The 17,249-nt window shown below is 44.1% G+C and overlaps 1 protein-coding gene across 2 annotated transcripts; it reads right to left on the reverse strand.

The window, feature by feature from the left end:
- Nucleotides 1–1,859: 1,859 nt before the first annotated feature.
- On the reverse strand, nt 1,860–14,780 carry foxk1 (forkhead box K1). Of its 2 annotated transcripts, XM_036553372.1 has the most exons (10): nt 14,329–14,780; nt 11,538–11,735; nt 6,687–6,843; nt 5,713–5,859; nt 5,167–5,360; nt 4,998–5,003; nt 4,120–4,265; nt 3,769–4,029; nt 3,110–3,346; nt 1,860–2,763 (listed from the first exon to the last, which is right to left on the reverse strand). In XM_036553372.1, exons 1-10 carry the CDS (start codon nt 14,715–14,717, stop codon nt 2,558–2,560), a joined length of 1,941 nt encoding a protein of 646 aa, XP_036409265.1. In that variant the 5' UTR covers nt 14,718–14,780; the 3' UTR covers nt 1,860–2,557. The 2 variants fall into 2 exon arrangements, with proteins under 2 accessions (XP_036409265.1, XP_036409266.1); XM_036553373.1 differs by lacking the exon at nt 4,998–5,003 and having other exon boundaries at nt 1,861–2,763.
- Between the last annotated feature and the right edge of the window lie 2,469 nt (nt 14,781–17,249).

Raw genomic sequence — 17,249 nt, forward strand, 5'->3', positions numbered from 1 at the left:
CAACTCAAGGGGGAAAAAAAAACAAAAAACACTGGCAGCGACGACCATGCAATGTCTTCTGCCATGTAACTGGCTTTCTTTACAATGAGGGCGGATCCTTTATTGTTTGCAATATATTATTTAATCCATGTCTATCTACCAAGCCACAGATAATACTGCTATCGTTACAGCTGTTAACTGTTTTATTTAAACGTTCAGTTCAAACGTTCACTTACAGTTCATTTGTGACATTTCACAATTCTATTGTAGCACCTTAATTTCAGGGTGATCCTGCAGTGTGAAGTGCAACACGAGCAGCTTAAGGACAGGGAAACTGCTAATGGTACATCTTTTTATATGGTTTAGAAATAATGTTTGGAAGTAATCTTGTTTAATTTGGAAACCTAAACTACGAATTGTTTCTGTATGTTCTTTTTTAAATTTGAGAGTAAATGCAGCCACTTTATAGAAAATAAAAGCACCTAATTGTTCCTCTTCCCAAATTTAGCAAACTGCGCTGTAATTAAAGGAGAACTCCGCTCCAATTTCACTGTCTAAAAACTGAGTGAGAACAAGGCCTGCCCCACCAAAGGGGATTTGCGAGCCTAATGTTGTAATCAAACTAAAAATAGTGAGATTGCCACCTTGTACAAGGAAAACATTAATTAACTCAGACTTTCCTACATGATTCTTGGGGTCTTGCAGTCATTAGAGCTGTCTGCGGTCAAAAGCAGCGTTTTTCACAAGATTGTGAATATTTGCCCACACCTAAAAGAAATTTTGACTGGTAGTGAGGCCAGCACGAATGAAGGCGGAGCATCAGTTTCCTAGCTAACAGGAGGCAAGTAAATACCCGATACCTGTCACAAAACAAACCAAATCATAATTTTAGACTGGGGCGCTTTACCCTTTTCTGAAGTTTCAGACAAATGTACTTATCCATCACGACGAGTTTGTTCTTGTTATGGCAATCAGTTTTTCCAATAGTTTCAGTCAGACCTTCCGTCTTCATTTCTTGATAAGCACTGAATGAAGACTAAGAAAAAAAGGACATACACTCTTTGGAGAAGAGAAGATGAGGACAAGGGAGCTGAAGAACGTTTCAGCAGACTGGTCAACATTCACATGCTGTTCCCTCTCAGGGGCTGTTTGGTACTTTGGGTGGAGTAAGCTGCCATTTTTTTTACTTATACACATTTTTGCACTGATGCCACAGTAGCAGAGCATGTTTGCTTCACTGTACCTCAGTGACTTTCATTTCCAGTGAAAAATCCAATATTTCTAATTCCACTCAGGAAGTGGGATATTGACTGTGACCTTTAAGTAAAGCCTTGTGTTGCCTGCACCATAGGCCTGTGCAGGCATTAACAACCAGACCAAGTAAATTCACCATATATACAGTGTACCCCCTGGACAGTGCTACGAATAGTACTGCCATCAAACAAAAATGCATCAAATGCAATTTGCTGAGGAGACTTAGCCATATTGCGGATTATACAGCAAACTTATACTCCTGTCTGTGCTAATAAAAAAGTACGAACAATTGCCTGAGGTCTGAGCTTTAAGTTAAACATATAGTGTTGCCTTTTAGCTTTAAATCTTTTTTTTCCTCTATTTTACTACAAACATTTTCCCTTACAATACTTATTAAACTACAAACTTCTGTACCTAGCGTACTTAATGAAGGGGAATACAAGGGGCTTGAACCATTAGAAAAATAGAGTAAAGGTACATTCATTGAGTGAATTAACATTGTGCTACACAATAAACAAATTACAAACAGTGACATTTTAAAGAGATATTTCTACTTCTTTAACATTAGTACAATGATAGTCTGTAATAGAAAAATATTTTACACTAATATAATGAATAGCCTCCACTGGGACAAGAGAGAATTTTCAGTCCCGGAATTTTTTAAATTTATTATTTTTTTAAATTTTCATCCTCTGTTTTTTGCTTTTATCTGTAACATTCTTTATTTGAAAAAAAAGATTGCATGCATCAAAGACAGATGCTGACATCAAGTACAAAATGGGAGATGAATAAATCTGTATTCACAATAATAATTTGAAGCCGAGACTCAAACAGCACAGGCTCCTAGGCCTTTAACACTTCTGTTCTGAGAAACTACCTAAAGTCAAACAAAGATGTGTAGGCTTTGGTCCCACCCCCCATCCACCTATTAAATGTACTGAAGTACTACAATGAGGATATCTACTGAAAAATTATATTAATGCTCTTATATTTGAGAACTTGTACAGGTAGGTTCTCTTTCTGAGGAACCTTTACCGTTTTGATTAACACCTCCAGGTAATCAAACAGTAGAACACCTCTGTTTTAAGGCTTACTGGATAAATGCATTTTGACCAATCATAAGTATGGCTCAAACGCATAGTAAAAAAACCCTCCTCTTGCAAAACTATACAATCAATGGTCTGTTTGAATTGCGCTACCATCTCTCACACATTAAGTTCTGAATAAGAGACATTTTACCCCTTTTGTTTGGCACACTGGATTTATATACTGTGGGGCACGTTTATAATGATCCTCTGTTCAGTCCTGTTTTCTTCCGCCTGCTTTATTCGCTGGCTTCCTGGTTCATCGCTACAATAACCGGCTGAGGGACTGAGGCCGCATCACCATCTTCCATCTTAGGCCTCTTAGCCTCAGGCTCGCTTGGTGTAGAGCCCGGCTCCTCAGCCTCCACACTGGGTGGCCTGTTCACCACAACAGGGGGAGAGCTGGATGCCTGGGCAGCCAGCATCTGAAGTGGGTTGGTGATAGCTAAAAGACAAATGGGGGAAAAAAAAACAAGATTCAGAAGAAAATTGAAACCAAGTATGAAATTACGAAGTATTCACCTAACTCTGACATGAAACATTTTGATTTTAGAGGGGCAGGCTAGTTGACAGAACAATGATTTAGCCTGAAAGAGTTCACAAACGTGCCTGTCATTGATGACACACTTTTTGTCAACTTCCATCCTCACAAAACAAACAGGTCCTTCCCTTTAAGAGAGGGAAAACAGAACTCTAGCAAGCCTTTGGAGTTCACTCCTACTGTGTAATGCACTGCATTCTCTTTTGCTCCCCAGCGAACTTTTCCCATGCCAGCGGGAGGAAAGGCGTACCATAGGCGCTGCCAGCCACGCCGGTGACGCTGGTGACAGGGAGGGCGTGCTTGCCGTTCTGGGTGATTGGTCTGACGGGCAGCTGGTGCTGGCCCAGTGAGACGGGCGTCTGCTGCAGGATGGTGAAGGTCTGCTGCCCGCCGCTGCCCGCCCCTGCGGCGCTGCCCACCGCCTGGATGACCCGGCTGGAAGTGGGTAGAGACGCGTAGCTCACGACGGTCTTCTCCTCTCCAGCACCTGCTGTGACACAGTGAAACTGTCACACATGGACCACACTGCCACATGCAATAACACACACGGACAATAATGACACGCAGTGACACACATACGCAGACACACAGTGATGTACATGGACAGTACTGCCACACACACACAGTACCATACAAGTACAACATTTAACACACAAAAACAGTCACACACACAATTCTGTGGGCTTCTACGGATGATCCAACACTTAGTTCACACACTCACTCAATATACTTAATTGAACCATAAATAATCATATTAATCATACCTCTGCTACAGATACTACTTCTTCTACTAATAACAACAGCCAAAAGTGGTTGAAATATGGGCTTTCCCCATTGATTTCAACAAAAAGCACATGTGCTGATAAAGCATTCACAGAGAGCTTGGCTGTGTGAAGTGTGGCACTGCACCTTTTGGCTCCCCGGGGCTCTCTCCTGCTGGGTGCGCATTGGTACCGGCAACAATGTACCCATTGGGGGAGCTGGCCGAGGTGGTCACCACCCTGACCATGGTGACGGTGGGCGCCTGCTGGACCACGTGGAGGGCGTGGCCCGGGGCCTGCTGGGAGGCAAAGAGGGAGGCAGCGACGTAGGCCAGCGGCTTGGCCCCGCCCCCGGCCGCGGGCTGGGGGGGCACGGTCATGATGACTGGCTGGGCGCTGACGGGAGAGCCTGTGAGGGGATCGAGCGAGAGCGGGGTGAGATGGAGCACGTCTCAGGGTGACGCACAGTGACCGCGGCAACGCCACCACCCAGCCTCACCTGGTGCACTCTGGGTGTAGCGGTACTCGGGCACGGAGGCCAGCTTGGAGCCCAGGTCCTGCTCGTGGGACACAGGTGAGCCCTCCCTGGACAGGCAGTCAGGGGTCTGCAGGCCGCTCGAGTGGGTGGGGGAGGCTGGGGCGCTCCTGGACCACACAGACAGAGGGGCTAAACACTCACAGCCAGGAAGAACTGCTTCAACACAGCTGCCCACACACACATCCTCACACGCGCAGGCACACACATTCACACACAGATGCATGCGCACGCACACACACACACACACACACACACACACACACACACACACACACGTCCCTTCCACCTCAGAAAGATGCAGACTGTGCCAGTTGCGGCTGTTGCCTACGTACAGCAGTATGGCATTAGCTGAGAGTGAGGTACTGATCTACTGCACCTTACAGTGAATGGGATCATGCTTATGAGCGATAACACTGATGACACTATATGAGTTATTACACTGATACCAATATGAGGCTCACTTCTCATACACATCCAAGCTAGCCAGCAGCAATTTGTAATTTGGAATTTCTCAGCTTTTTTTGTTTTTTGTTTGACTGTTTCATACCCCAACAGTGGTAACGGTCTACCCACGAATAACCTGAAATATCACACTATCTTCAAACACTTAGCTGACGCCATAGAAAAAGTGGTGTATGTGCATTACCTGAAGGTTGCCAGGGGTGTTTTTGACCTACAAAAGACACCAACCCTCAAAGCAAGCTGAGTATGTATGGTAGGTAGGATAAATGAGAACTCTCCGTGACTCTTAAACAGTGAAGCTACGATTTGTATCATCTCTTGCGTACCAATGCTGACAATGAAAAGACGACCACACAGATGAGGTGACATTAACTTACTTTGTTCTGCCCATTCAAATGACAGCAAGGAAAAAAATAACAAACAACAGAAAGGTACAAGGGGTACAAGTGAAGAACGGGGCTGAGAACGTTGGCCAGACTCCACCACCTCTAACAGAGTCCAAAAACACAGTGTCCCTTTCTGACCAAGCAGAGGGGGAGGCCCTACCTGGAGGAGAGGGGGCCGAAGGGGGTGCGGAAGCAGGACGTGCCCCTCTGCCGGCGCTTTCGGAAGGCCTGCTCCACCAGCTTGGCCTCGGACGAGGGGTCGATCCTCCAGAAGGACCCCTTCCCCGGCTCCTCCTGGGAACGGGGCACTTTGATGAAGTAGCGGTTCAGGGACAGGTTGTGACGGATGGAGTTCTGCCGCCGCGACACGCCAGACAGGGTCAGACACAGAGAATCGAGCGTCAAACCAAAGATCGGAAAACTGCTGTGCCCTATCTTCCATGCAGAGCGGCCCGGTTCAGCAGGAGCTCCACGTTTCCACACATTTATCAAGAAACTGCGGAGCACACAATGACTGCTTTTGGTTGCATTTGTTGCGACTTCTTGTCTTCTACGTTACTATTTATTCCTATGATATATTTCTGTAAGGTGCATAGGGAATTCCCAGACATGGAAGCAGAATGAGACAGTGGACGGCAGGGGAACACAGTGCGGACTGTGGGTCGCATTTCCGCGTGGAATGGGACCTCACTGCGGAGCGGCTCACCTGCCAGCCCTTGTCCGCCGTCCTATAGTAGGGGTAATGCTTGGTGATGTGGGCGTAGATGCCGCTCAGGGTGAGCTGTCTGTCCAGCGCGGAGGAGATGGCCTGAACGATGAGCTGTGCGTACGAGTAGGGCGGCTTCGACTCATCCTGGGGGAGACACAAACACGGCACGTCGGACCCACACGTCACGCCTAGCCGCACAGCTCCACAGCACAGGAGCGCAAAGGGAGGGTTTCGCTTTATCATGTCAAACGACAGGGAAGACCATCCCTACGACACAGTGTGAAGGCCTATGAGCAGCAGACTGGCTGACCTATACTGACCTGGTTCTTTCTATAATACTGATGGACTACTGTCAGGTTACCCTCCCTGTAACATATGAAAGGCCAGTTTGTAGTAAATAGGCAGTCAGCAAGGCATATGAGTGTGTGAGGGCGAGAGGAAAAGACGCTTCATGAGTGCCATAGTGAGAGCTAGGTTACTGAGTGCGTGAAGGTGTGATGGCTATGTAATGTTTTTCTCCCTCCTGTTGACCAGTCAAAATGGAGTGCTAATGGTTTTGATTAGTTGGGATTAATCAGACCGACAGTGCAAGTGTAATGGTTTGCCTTTTTTTTGGCCCCGCCTCTTTAAAAGTTCTTATAACGTCTGCTAAAAGAGAGAAGCAAAACTGCGTGGAATGTTGGTAAATTGTACTTTTTTTCATTTGGGGATGTTGCTGGTTATTTTATCCCTGCAAGTATAGCAATAACATTGACAGAAACCACCAAGTAGGCCGTTAATTGTTATCCTACCAATTTCTTTATAAAACCCTGAGGTTTACCGCCACTCCATGGAGGTCTCAGTTTCTTTTATTGTCTTAACGCCTACTTACAAGCTAGTGTAGTCACATGTTCTCCCAACAAGGACTGTCACATAAGGCCATGGCCACCTGTTACGTGGTGTGTGAAAGATACAAGGTTTGAGGTGCTCACCTTGGGGCTCTCGCCTCCGGACGCATCGGCTCGCTGCTCCGACACCGCTTTGGCCGCGAACTCCGCCGCCAGCTGGAGGTCTGAAGTGACGTTGCGTCCAAAGCGGTACCCCGAGGATCCCGCCCCACGGGGACTCGCCGGACACGAGTTAGGGACGCTGCGAAGAGGACAGGTGGGCGTGAGCGCTTCCACTCTAAATAAGCACATGCCTTTGCCTCACCCTGGAGTAGGTTACACCTTCACACTTTGGTTAGCTCAGTTATTCAAAGGCAATTCAAAAATTACTGCTCAGTCCAAGTCTACAGTCCATAGACAATAACTTCTTCCATATCACTGTTTATATTACATTACACTGAGTACATTTAGCAGATGCTCTTATCCAGAATGACTTCCAGAACAATAGAACATATGTATGTGTATCCATTCAGTTAAATGAGCAACTGTATCAGAGCAGGATAACAACACTCCCATACCAGTGACAGTGAGCATAACACTAATCAAGCCCTATCACAAGTTAACTTGTGCAACCTGACTAGGCAACAGAAGCCAAGTACACTACCATACATCAGTCAAAAGAACACAGAATCCAAAATACATCACAATACTACACTGCTAAACGGACAAATTACTTCTCTGTCAAGTAGCGCTTGTCAAGGGGTCTCTCATAATACAGCTAAACATATGGAGGAATGAGCCTGACATTTGTCTGTCAGAATCTCCTAAGGCTGCTACATTGCGGACCTAGAATATGATGTACACTCGTAATACAGCTAATGCATGGTCCTTACTTTCCATTTTCCTGCAGGCTGACAGCGTATGGGCAGATAGAGAGATGTAGTGTTTATAACACAGCCCATTTGCTTCATATGCGGCTGAACGGGATTACTGGTGAACTGGGACAACTACGGAGGCAATGCAAGATTTCCAATTTACTCATTTTCAGATTTATTTTGAAATTGATTTTTTTTTTTTAGGTACTTTCCATCAATAATGAGCCAGAGAAAACACTCGCCTGGTTAGCTTTCAATTCCTTTTTTTCAATCACTGCAATTAAAGTAGGACTACAGAAAAAATAATAATACAAAAAAACTTTCCACTGCATTTGAGCTCAAGTCACTGTGCTCTGTTGAGGAGACAGACATTCTGGAATTCCATTTATATTACTCTGTAGACTTGCAGCTGCTCCAACACAGTACTATTCCCCTTTGTGTAATGCACCATTTAGCTGCAAATCATTACAAAACTATATTTCCTCCATTACCACTCCATATACTAATAAATTAAGAAAAATTACTCTTAAAACTACTGGCGCAGTATGTCATTCACCTTAATGGAACGAACGTTATGTGAGCTTACCACTCGATGGCTCTGTAACCATTTCCCATAAAAACAAAGCACTACACTGCAACTGTTTTTCTTTCCTCTCTCCACAGAGAGCTTAATAACACGGTCCTGTCAAGATGAAAATACTAATTTCCCTCCAAAATTCCAAAGAATTACCTTTATGATGTCATATTTGGTTTCCTCTGAGTGTTGCATTCTTGTTTGTGTTCTGTGCTATTTATTGCCATCTTCAGTTGTCTCAGCCGTCTTCTATGCACATTCAGGCCTATGTATCTGAATTGTATATTCACATATAAATGATCACGCTGTTCTAACCACTTTTCCATTGTGTGTGCTGAAAAGCATTCTGCTGCACTTGTAGCTCTGTTCAGAGGACGCCTGTTGATACTAGTGAATATCTAGCCTGAGACGCTGACCACTTCTAGAACAAATAAATGTGTCCTGTACAAGACTGCACTGGAGAGGAGTATCTGCATATAAATTATGTAATTAAATATTAAAGATATACATAATGTACATGTGAGGAAAACTGTCATTACAATGTTCTTTTGGCAATGTCATTTCACTTCATGTTGCTACAGTAACGTGTACATTGAAATTAATTATGAAACCAGCATTCATCCACCACAATGTCTCAGAAATATTTTTTGCCCACTTCCCTAAATAGAGAAGGACCACTTCGATTTCTGTCTATTCAAAATATTGACAGAACACGTTAAAGGGTTATTGAACTTCGCTGACGCATGCAAAGGTTCTTGTGACCTTCAGACACAACCGGAAAGGTTGTGTACACCACCGAGTTATCGCTATAGCTTTGGAGTGGTTTGATGTTTACCACATCCTCTTCCTAAGAATCAAGATGCTCTTTCAAGAAAAGCACTGGGTCAGTGTTTCCACTGCCAGACCTCGTGTAACAGAAGCACCTCTTTTATCTTAAACCACCTCCCTCTCACGGCCATGAGGTGACATTTGAACCCCTCTGCTTGTAAAAGTAAATGAATCAGGGCTGTTCTAGGAGTGGGAATGTTTGAAATCTTTAGCATGCTGCATGGCATAATAGTAAGGAGCAAGACTTATAAGCCAAAGGTTGCTGCCTTTCTTCCCTAGTTCCACTACTGGTGCACTGTAAAGCAAGATGCTTTACCCAGAAACCCTTGAAATGTTCAACCAAACGAGACCGATGATACCTAAAGCCGCTTTGGATAAAGGCATCTGCTAAGCAAATATGTCATGCAACGAGTAGCAGAGGTGACTATAGTGCCCGGTGAGTCAGTCTCTTGGACAGCTCCTCATGCCTGGATTTCAACGCCCTTCAGCATTATTACGGTTTGCTGCGCGGGTGCGGACTCCCGCCCTGCTTTCCGAGAAAGCCAAATTCCCCAAACAGCAGCAAACAAGCAAAAACACACTGGAGAGAATCCACTTTGTGCAGCGAGAGCCCCGTTTGGCACGAGGAACAGGAGAAAGTTGCAGTTGCAGAGGCCTGCCCTGCCTCTCTGTTTGTTTTGGGTGTGGGAGCGGGTCACCAGAGTCTGCTCGAAGGAGGTGGGCGGGGCAGCACGAGGGGAGGGGCAGGAGCGCTTGCAAATAGGAAACCATCTGTGGCCAAAACACACAGAAACACAACAATGTCCTCTCCACCAATCACGACGTGCCAAGCTCGACACATGCCATATATGGCATGTGTACACACATACGCTCACATTCAGCGCCACGCATGGTGCAGAGGAGCAGAACCGCCACCGGGGGCAGCACTGTCCTGAAAGTAAAATCCAGCTCAGTGGCACAGAAAGAAGTGTGTGTGGAACAGAGAACGAGAAAATACTTTCCTTTGCACTGAAACCATATAATATTTCAATTCAAGAGGCTCAAATGAAAGGCTTATGGAATAGTCCCATATAATTATATGTTATATGTTAATCATATTCATTATAAACAATAGAAATAATAATACACCACAATTAAAGTCATTCAGCGTGGCAAACCATCAAATTAAATTTTCCATTTGGCAAGACTATTATATGTGTTAATATACAGTATACACTATTAACTGTGCATTGGTTTCAATTGCCTGACTGATTTCCTCTGGCAACTACTAACCACACTGTTGTTTAATCGTGTATTAACATGTTCTTCCTCTCATATACCAAGTGATACTGTAAACAAAGCCAAGATAAGGGAGATTAAGAAAAGGTACAAGTAAAAATACATTTCCGTGGCGTGGGGGTTGGCACTTCCCTTAAACACCCTGGCCTCACAGAACTTTAGAAGGCAACCCAATCTGTTTTGCTGTCAGAGACTGGAGAGGCCATCCCCCTTTCTAAACAACCCCCTGCATACTTGGAACAAGCAGACCATGTGGCGTAAGGCATAGACATCGTACTTAATCAGGCTTTGGTTTCTTTTTTTTGTCGCGGCCGTAACGGACACATGGCGCAGTAGAAACTGTTGCTGCGGGGGAAGTTGCAGGGCCGACACGCTCGCCAATGGAACGCGGCGGAGCGGAGGGTGTCGTTCCAGGAAGCCACTCGCTGGCACCGCTGTGGTGTTTTCCTGAAGAGAGGCGGCCGCCGCCACTGCCGCTGCTGCCGCTCCTGTGCCCTGCGCGCTGCGTGCCCGTTCTTTTCCGACACTGTAGAGGGGACCTAGCGCTGCCCGCTACACACACGTAACCACCAACCGCAGCCAACAAACACTTCTGGCAGAAGAGAATGTGGCAATGGTGATATTATCTTGGTGGGGGGTGGGGGGGTTCACAACAAGACACAAAATTTCAATGGTATAATGGAGGTTTTTAAAACTGATTTTTTTTGCTAAAACCTTCTCTTTTAATGACAGGATTTAGTGCCGAGGCATTTAGGGGTATGACCATGAGCCTGGCAGTATGCGCTATACAAACAAGAAACAGATGATCCACAGCAGCACAGCGCCGAGGACCACAATCACCTGATTAGCAATGGCTGACAGCGAAACTGTGCTCGGTCTCTTTATTCACATTAAATAAATCCAAATCAACACCGTAAGCCCAGAGAAAACGCTTTCATTTCCCTGAGTGCTCACAAATTTGGTTTGTCACAGGAAGGCAATCTCTAATGCTCCTCCCTGCCGGCTCAAAATAATTCTGCATGTTTTTGACGAACAGGATTCACAGCTCTCAGCTTGGAGCACGCATGCCTCACCTAGCTGCCACAATCCAGGGTTCAAAGTCCACACATGCAAAACAAAGCCTCACGTTCAATTTTTGCCATTGTTAAAGTAAATACGTTATGTTTACATTTACTTGCCCTAGCAGACGTTCTTATCCAAAGCAACTTGCAAAGCAACGGTGCAAAAGTGCACTGAGTAAAATAAAAAGAACAACTGTGCACACAGAACATGACAGACCACATCTAAGGGCTTTCAAAGTAAGCATATACAACCTTCAGTTCCACAGCCTCACTCTCCGGCATCCCCACGGCAACCCCCCAACCCCCCCCCCCCCCCCCCCCCCCCCCCACACACACATACCTGATGGTTCCGGTAGGAGAGGGCAGCGGGCTCATCATACTCCTGAAGTCTGTGTCGGGAATGTTGATTTTCAGAGGGGAGATCTGGGGGTACAGTGGCCTCACTGGAGACAGGGGGGCCTCCTCCTTCTTCACCTCTTTGTGGTACAGCGCAGTGAACTGGATCTTAATGACAGTGCTGGGAAAGCGAAAGGTGCACCTGTAATACAGAGAATAGGTAGCGTTTTCTTTATTATTCACAGAGCAACAAACAAAATGCCAAAACATGTTTTGAGATTCAAAATCTGTGAGAAAAAAGTCAACCATTCTACACTTCAGAAACACAACTGACAGGCCAGTTTTGATCTAGAAAATACTGCAGTCTAAAAGTTAAACATAGAGATGATACTGGTAATAAATATAAAAGAGAATCTAATAATATAATTGTAAAAATCAAAATAACAATTTTAGGTGTGTAGTTGCAGTGAAGGTGTATTTTATTGTGTACTAAACAGCACCCTGAGCATGGAAAAGGTGCTTACCAAATATGAATTGCTACGATAACCTTAAATCCATGGCATGACATGACAACAAATCAAACTCAACACCTCTCAGTATTCCCTGAAAATGGGATTTGTTGTTCAACGAACAGCCGCTTAAATCACAAGCAACTGATCTCAGGTCTGCAGAGATGCATGTAAAACCAGTACAAGTTTAGATCACATGACTCTGCCAACCCCCAACACACCCACATGCACACTTGTAAGGGCTATAAAAGACGATCAAAATGATCCCACGGTGACAAGTAACACCACGCTGGCAGAGGCTTTCCCCCTCAGCATGGTTTCTCTGCCTCCAGCACTGCCACGTATTGAGCCACTACAGCCTTTACAGGAAATATTTACTCAAGTGTTGTACTGGAGAGCCACACTTGCCCTTGCGCTGCATGCAGTCCGGCTGTTTCAAAGGGGCGAGCTTGGCATGAGTCCAAACGCTCACAGAAAAGCACGCGTTTTCAGCTTGTATATCGTGAGCCCACTACTAGAACGACCAACGTGAGTGGAAGAAGGAAAGCATTTTGCACAAATCCGGTTTATTGTCTGCAATTCTGAACCGTAAACATAAACCCGTCGAGATTCACATTACCACTCCTCAGGTTTCGTGCATTGCTCATCCTCAAGTGACTATTTACACTATCGTTGGTACCTCCATTGTTATCCTTATGGTCATGATTCCTCTTTCGTAACTATTAATTTTTTTGTGACCTTCACCAACCGTGTCATTTTTTGGGCCTTTCCAAAATAGCACGTTTGGATTTTAACAGCAGCCAAACAACTTATCACTGGCATGCATTCACATTCCCAGCTAAATGATACAATTAGAACATTATTAGGAGAATTAAAAGGATGCTCTTGGCTCTTGGGTCATAGGGTTCATTTCAAGATTCACACACATATCATTAGAAGGCTCTGCTAAATTACAGAGAACATCTTAGACCTAGACAACATTAAATGTTCTCATGTAAATGAGAAATCAAGTACAGCCTCAGTATTTGCCTAGAAGTGGTTATTTTACACTGGTGATTTGCTTTGCTTACCAAATGACACCATTACCTTTAGCAACAATCGCCATAGCAACTGATTATGCAGTGAGTATACAGATAAGCATGCCAGTTTCCTTAAAACATCTTTTAAAGGGACTCCACGAAGTGTCAATTCGAAAATAAACAGTGTTTACTGGCCACAAGAGTAAATCTGTAAAGGAGATAACTGTACCCATGAAAACACACACACACACACACACACACACACACACACACACGAACTACCTAAACTAACTAATTTTAGACACAGAAAATAACTACCTAATAATTTTTATAGTGACGTGTGACACAATCAATTACAATTGCTACACGGTTTGACCATGCAAGTCCAATTTGCGTCTTTACACCTGTAAAAAAGTTAACAATGAAGTAGTTATGACTTCTTTTCTGACCAGCGTTTAATTGATTATGAACGGCCTTACAATACTGAAAAGAGATGCAGAACCCGAGCCAACGGTAACTACAGAACTAGTGTTGCTCCAAAAAATCCCAATTACGTTGTGGTGTAACCCTATAACCGTGGTTAAACTGTGGTCGAATGGCTGTCACTACTTCTGGGTGACGTCAGGTGTTTATGTTCGCGGAGTCACACCCCTCCACACATCCCCCCCTTACCCCACCTTCAAAACTGCCGACCTGCAAGCTAACAGCGTTGCAATCTATCGCAACAATATCTAGCTTTCCTTCCATATGGCAGAGCAAAAATATCGTGAAAAAACCTACCAGAAAGTAAAATCCGCGACGCAGATTTCTTAATAGGTAGCTAGCTACACCATCAGTGCAGTTAAGAAAAAAGAATGCTTGGGCTGCCACGTCAAAACATAGCTGAACAACAAACGCCAAGTTGTGTTTGTACGTCGTAACCATAGCACACGCGTACCATAAACGTATTACCTAGATCCAAACGCCTTTCAAAAGCATGCCCAACACAGGTTTTCCAAAGAACGAACCAGTTATGCATCGCTGGTTAACTATGCTGAAATCTTAGCTAAGTAGTTAGATAAGAGCCTACTCTCCTGTTGGCTAATTTACCATCACCACTCCCGCTGCTAGTACAACCGTGTATCTATCTCCATGTATAGCCTGATCCGACATAAACCATGCAAACGTTAACTTTGCTGTTACTATCAAAAACATCTGGTGTTTGTGTGCATATATGAGAACGAACAACGTAGTTTGTTAACAATCCATTGCAAAATCACAAACTTACTCTCTCGGTAACTGGAACGGGGGAGCACCCCTCCTCTGGAACACACCATCAACGAATACACCGTTCTTCCCCAGACAGCGCAGGTAAAAATGCGGCTCTTCGAACGTTATCTGAAAATGTCGCCGAGATATGAAGCTCGAGTGACCCATGTTGACATCCACGGAGCCGTGGGAAGAGTTCCGACCCACGGTCACCGTCCTCTGGCGCATGACGAACTCGAAGTCCCTGCCTTCCAACCGCGCAAGGGCCTGGGGCGCAGAGAGAGGCATGGATGTCGAATTAGACGGGAAAGTGTACACGGGCGCAGTCGCCACTCGGACCGGGCTACAAGGCGCAGATTTCAGCGCCAGCAAGGCTCGAGCCCCGGTATCGTCCGCAAAATCAGCCATTTTCGTCCCTGAAAATGCACCGAGAAGAAGCAGCGTTACAGTCAGGTTGTTGCTGCTTGGTGGACAGACACAACATAGATCGAGTACATGCAAACACCCGTCGTGGAGCACACAGGAGTTGGCACTGAAAACGTGCTTATTTTAGCATTTAGAAAGCGAGTGCGGCACCAGTGCAGCATATTCAAGAGAAAATAGAAAATATCCCGTATCCTTCATGCAGTCATAACTAGTGATATTATTATAAAACACAATGGATCCCAAATTTTGTCATTGTTTATTGTACTCATTTTCTCGTGTGGTTTGCTAACATTAGCTGTGCTAGCGTTGTGCACGCAAAATATTTTTATGCCTCTCGACCATAGACGAACAGAAATATAAGGCTATATAAAGTATATATATATAAAGTTACATGCCTCCAGTGCAAGCTACAACACGTAAAGGTGACTATAAACTAGATAACGATTGGTTCAGCAATACAAGAAGTTGATTTATCTTAAATGTATACGTTTACATTACTAGAAGACATGGCCAAGTAAGAGTTAAACTGCATTTCCTGGAACTGGACGACACGTGCGTTACATGTGGCATTGGTGTACTGCCAAAATTGACAAGAATGTGGAGTCGGCGTATTACATATTCAACATGAGATGTCTCATCGTTTTCTCGGTTGTATTTTTCCTTCGAAACATATATTTCATACTAGTTAGACCGATAAACGGTGTGTTTAAAGAAATTCGGACACTGACGTCAGTGCATCCACAGCCAGTCCCCGTCCTCTCTCTGTTTGTAAACACGAAAGGTACAAGAAACGAGAAAACCTGGAGAGTGGAGCGCATCAACAAGAAGCTGGAGCTAGCGTGCGCAGTGTGAACACAAAACATCCGCTAGATGTCAGTGTTCATCAATGCTAAACCTCAGCTGCTCGATCACGAGCGAAATTCATACGTGAAGTACTGGGTATGAAATTTGAGTGACATGTAGTAGTGTAATACTCTTGTCCGGATGGCGCGTAGACTTTGACCTGGAATTCCAGCAATGTATTTATTACCTGGCTGCTCCCGCGAGCCTTTGCACAATTGTGCTGCATTTCTGTGTTATGCAGGTATATTATGGGGATAGGGCTTTATTGTTTTTGGGTGGGTTTGTTTGTTAGTTGTTTCCCCTTTTTCTCCAGGTGTACCCACCTGCGGTTGTGTGTTTCACCCCGTCGTTTTCCCTGTCTGGATGTCCCTGTTCTGGTCATGTGAACGCAGGTTTTGTCAAAGCGCATGCTTAACTGAGATTTGGTCGTGTAACTTCAATTAAGAGCGGTTTTTATTCTTTGTTTTTACCTACTGAATTACCTAACAGACGAAGTCGTCAGAAAACAAGTATGCAGTATGCACAACTGTAAAATAAAGCACTGTAAACATTATTTACATAAAAATCATTGTATTTAACTGCAGCATAATTTTTGATTCTTGCTGTAAATGCGGCTGATCATATTACAATCAATGCAACAAGCCTGCTTACCATGTTTGTTGTGGATATTACGATCAGTTCATGGAAAGCAGATGAGGTGATTAACGTTGAAAATGCTTGCTAAATCAATCAACGAGTGGCAACCGCATTTGCTAAAGTAGGTGTTCAAGTAAATAATCATCAATACCGAATATTCACGAAAATGTCTCTTATGTCAAAAGAAAAGATAAAAAATATTGTGTATTTGCATATTTTGCATACTGCCATATTTAGCAAATGCTATACTATTATAATCACAATAATCTTAGAATGATTTGTACATGTAACATGTAAAGTTAAATTTAAATACATTTTCAAAATTGAAAGTTTGAAGAAGAAGTTGGAGCAATAAACAAGACTCTTCAGACCTCTCTCTGAAAAAAGAGGAAATATTTCCAAAGCCAAATTGTTGTAGTCAAACAGGAAGTGGAACAGGAAAACAAGCCCAGGTCACAAGTTCACAGTCTAACGTTGCAACTCACTAAAATATAATTAAGGGAGAGCAATGACAAATCCAAAGTACATCTCACACTAGTTCTTTGTCATCCAAAAAACTGTTAAATTCTTACTGTAGTGATGGATGAATTGTTCTCCACAGAATCCTAACACTATACAATAGCTCCGTCTATGGGAAATAAGCCATTTTGGCAGCAAGATCGATCCCCAAAGAACAGCTGCTTGTATCTCATACAAAAAAAGCATTGTTGCCAGGAAAAGTGAAAAGTTCGACTCCAACTGCAAAAAAAGATCCAGAACCGTCTTTCCCTCAGATACAATCTGATCATTCTCATTTCTGAACCTGTGTATAGATCCCTCATACTGTAGCTACAGAATTTTATACAGTCTTTACTGAAGATTTCTACACAGGGCCGTGGGAGCTGATATCTGGACATGTGAGAAATAACTCTCAGACACTTCTGGAGGGGCATTTAATCATTTAATTACTTTCCTAAGCAAATTTGATATTTCAAAATATTTATCAATATTTGTTCATTTCCATTACAGTCAAATCTGCCATGATGTGAACAAATT

This window comes from Megalops cyprinoides, chromosome 19, assembly GCF_013368585.1.
Source record: "Megalops cyprinoides isolate fMegCyp1 chromosome 19, fMegCyp1.pri, whole genome shotgun sequence".
NCBI classification, from domain to species: domain Eukaryota; kingdom Metazoa; phylum Chordata; class Actinopteri; order Elopiformes; family Megalopidae; genus Megalops; species Megalops cyprinoides.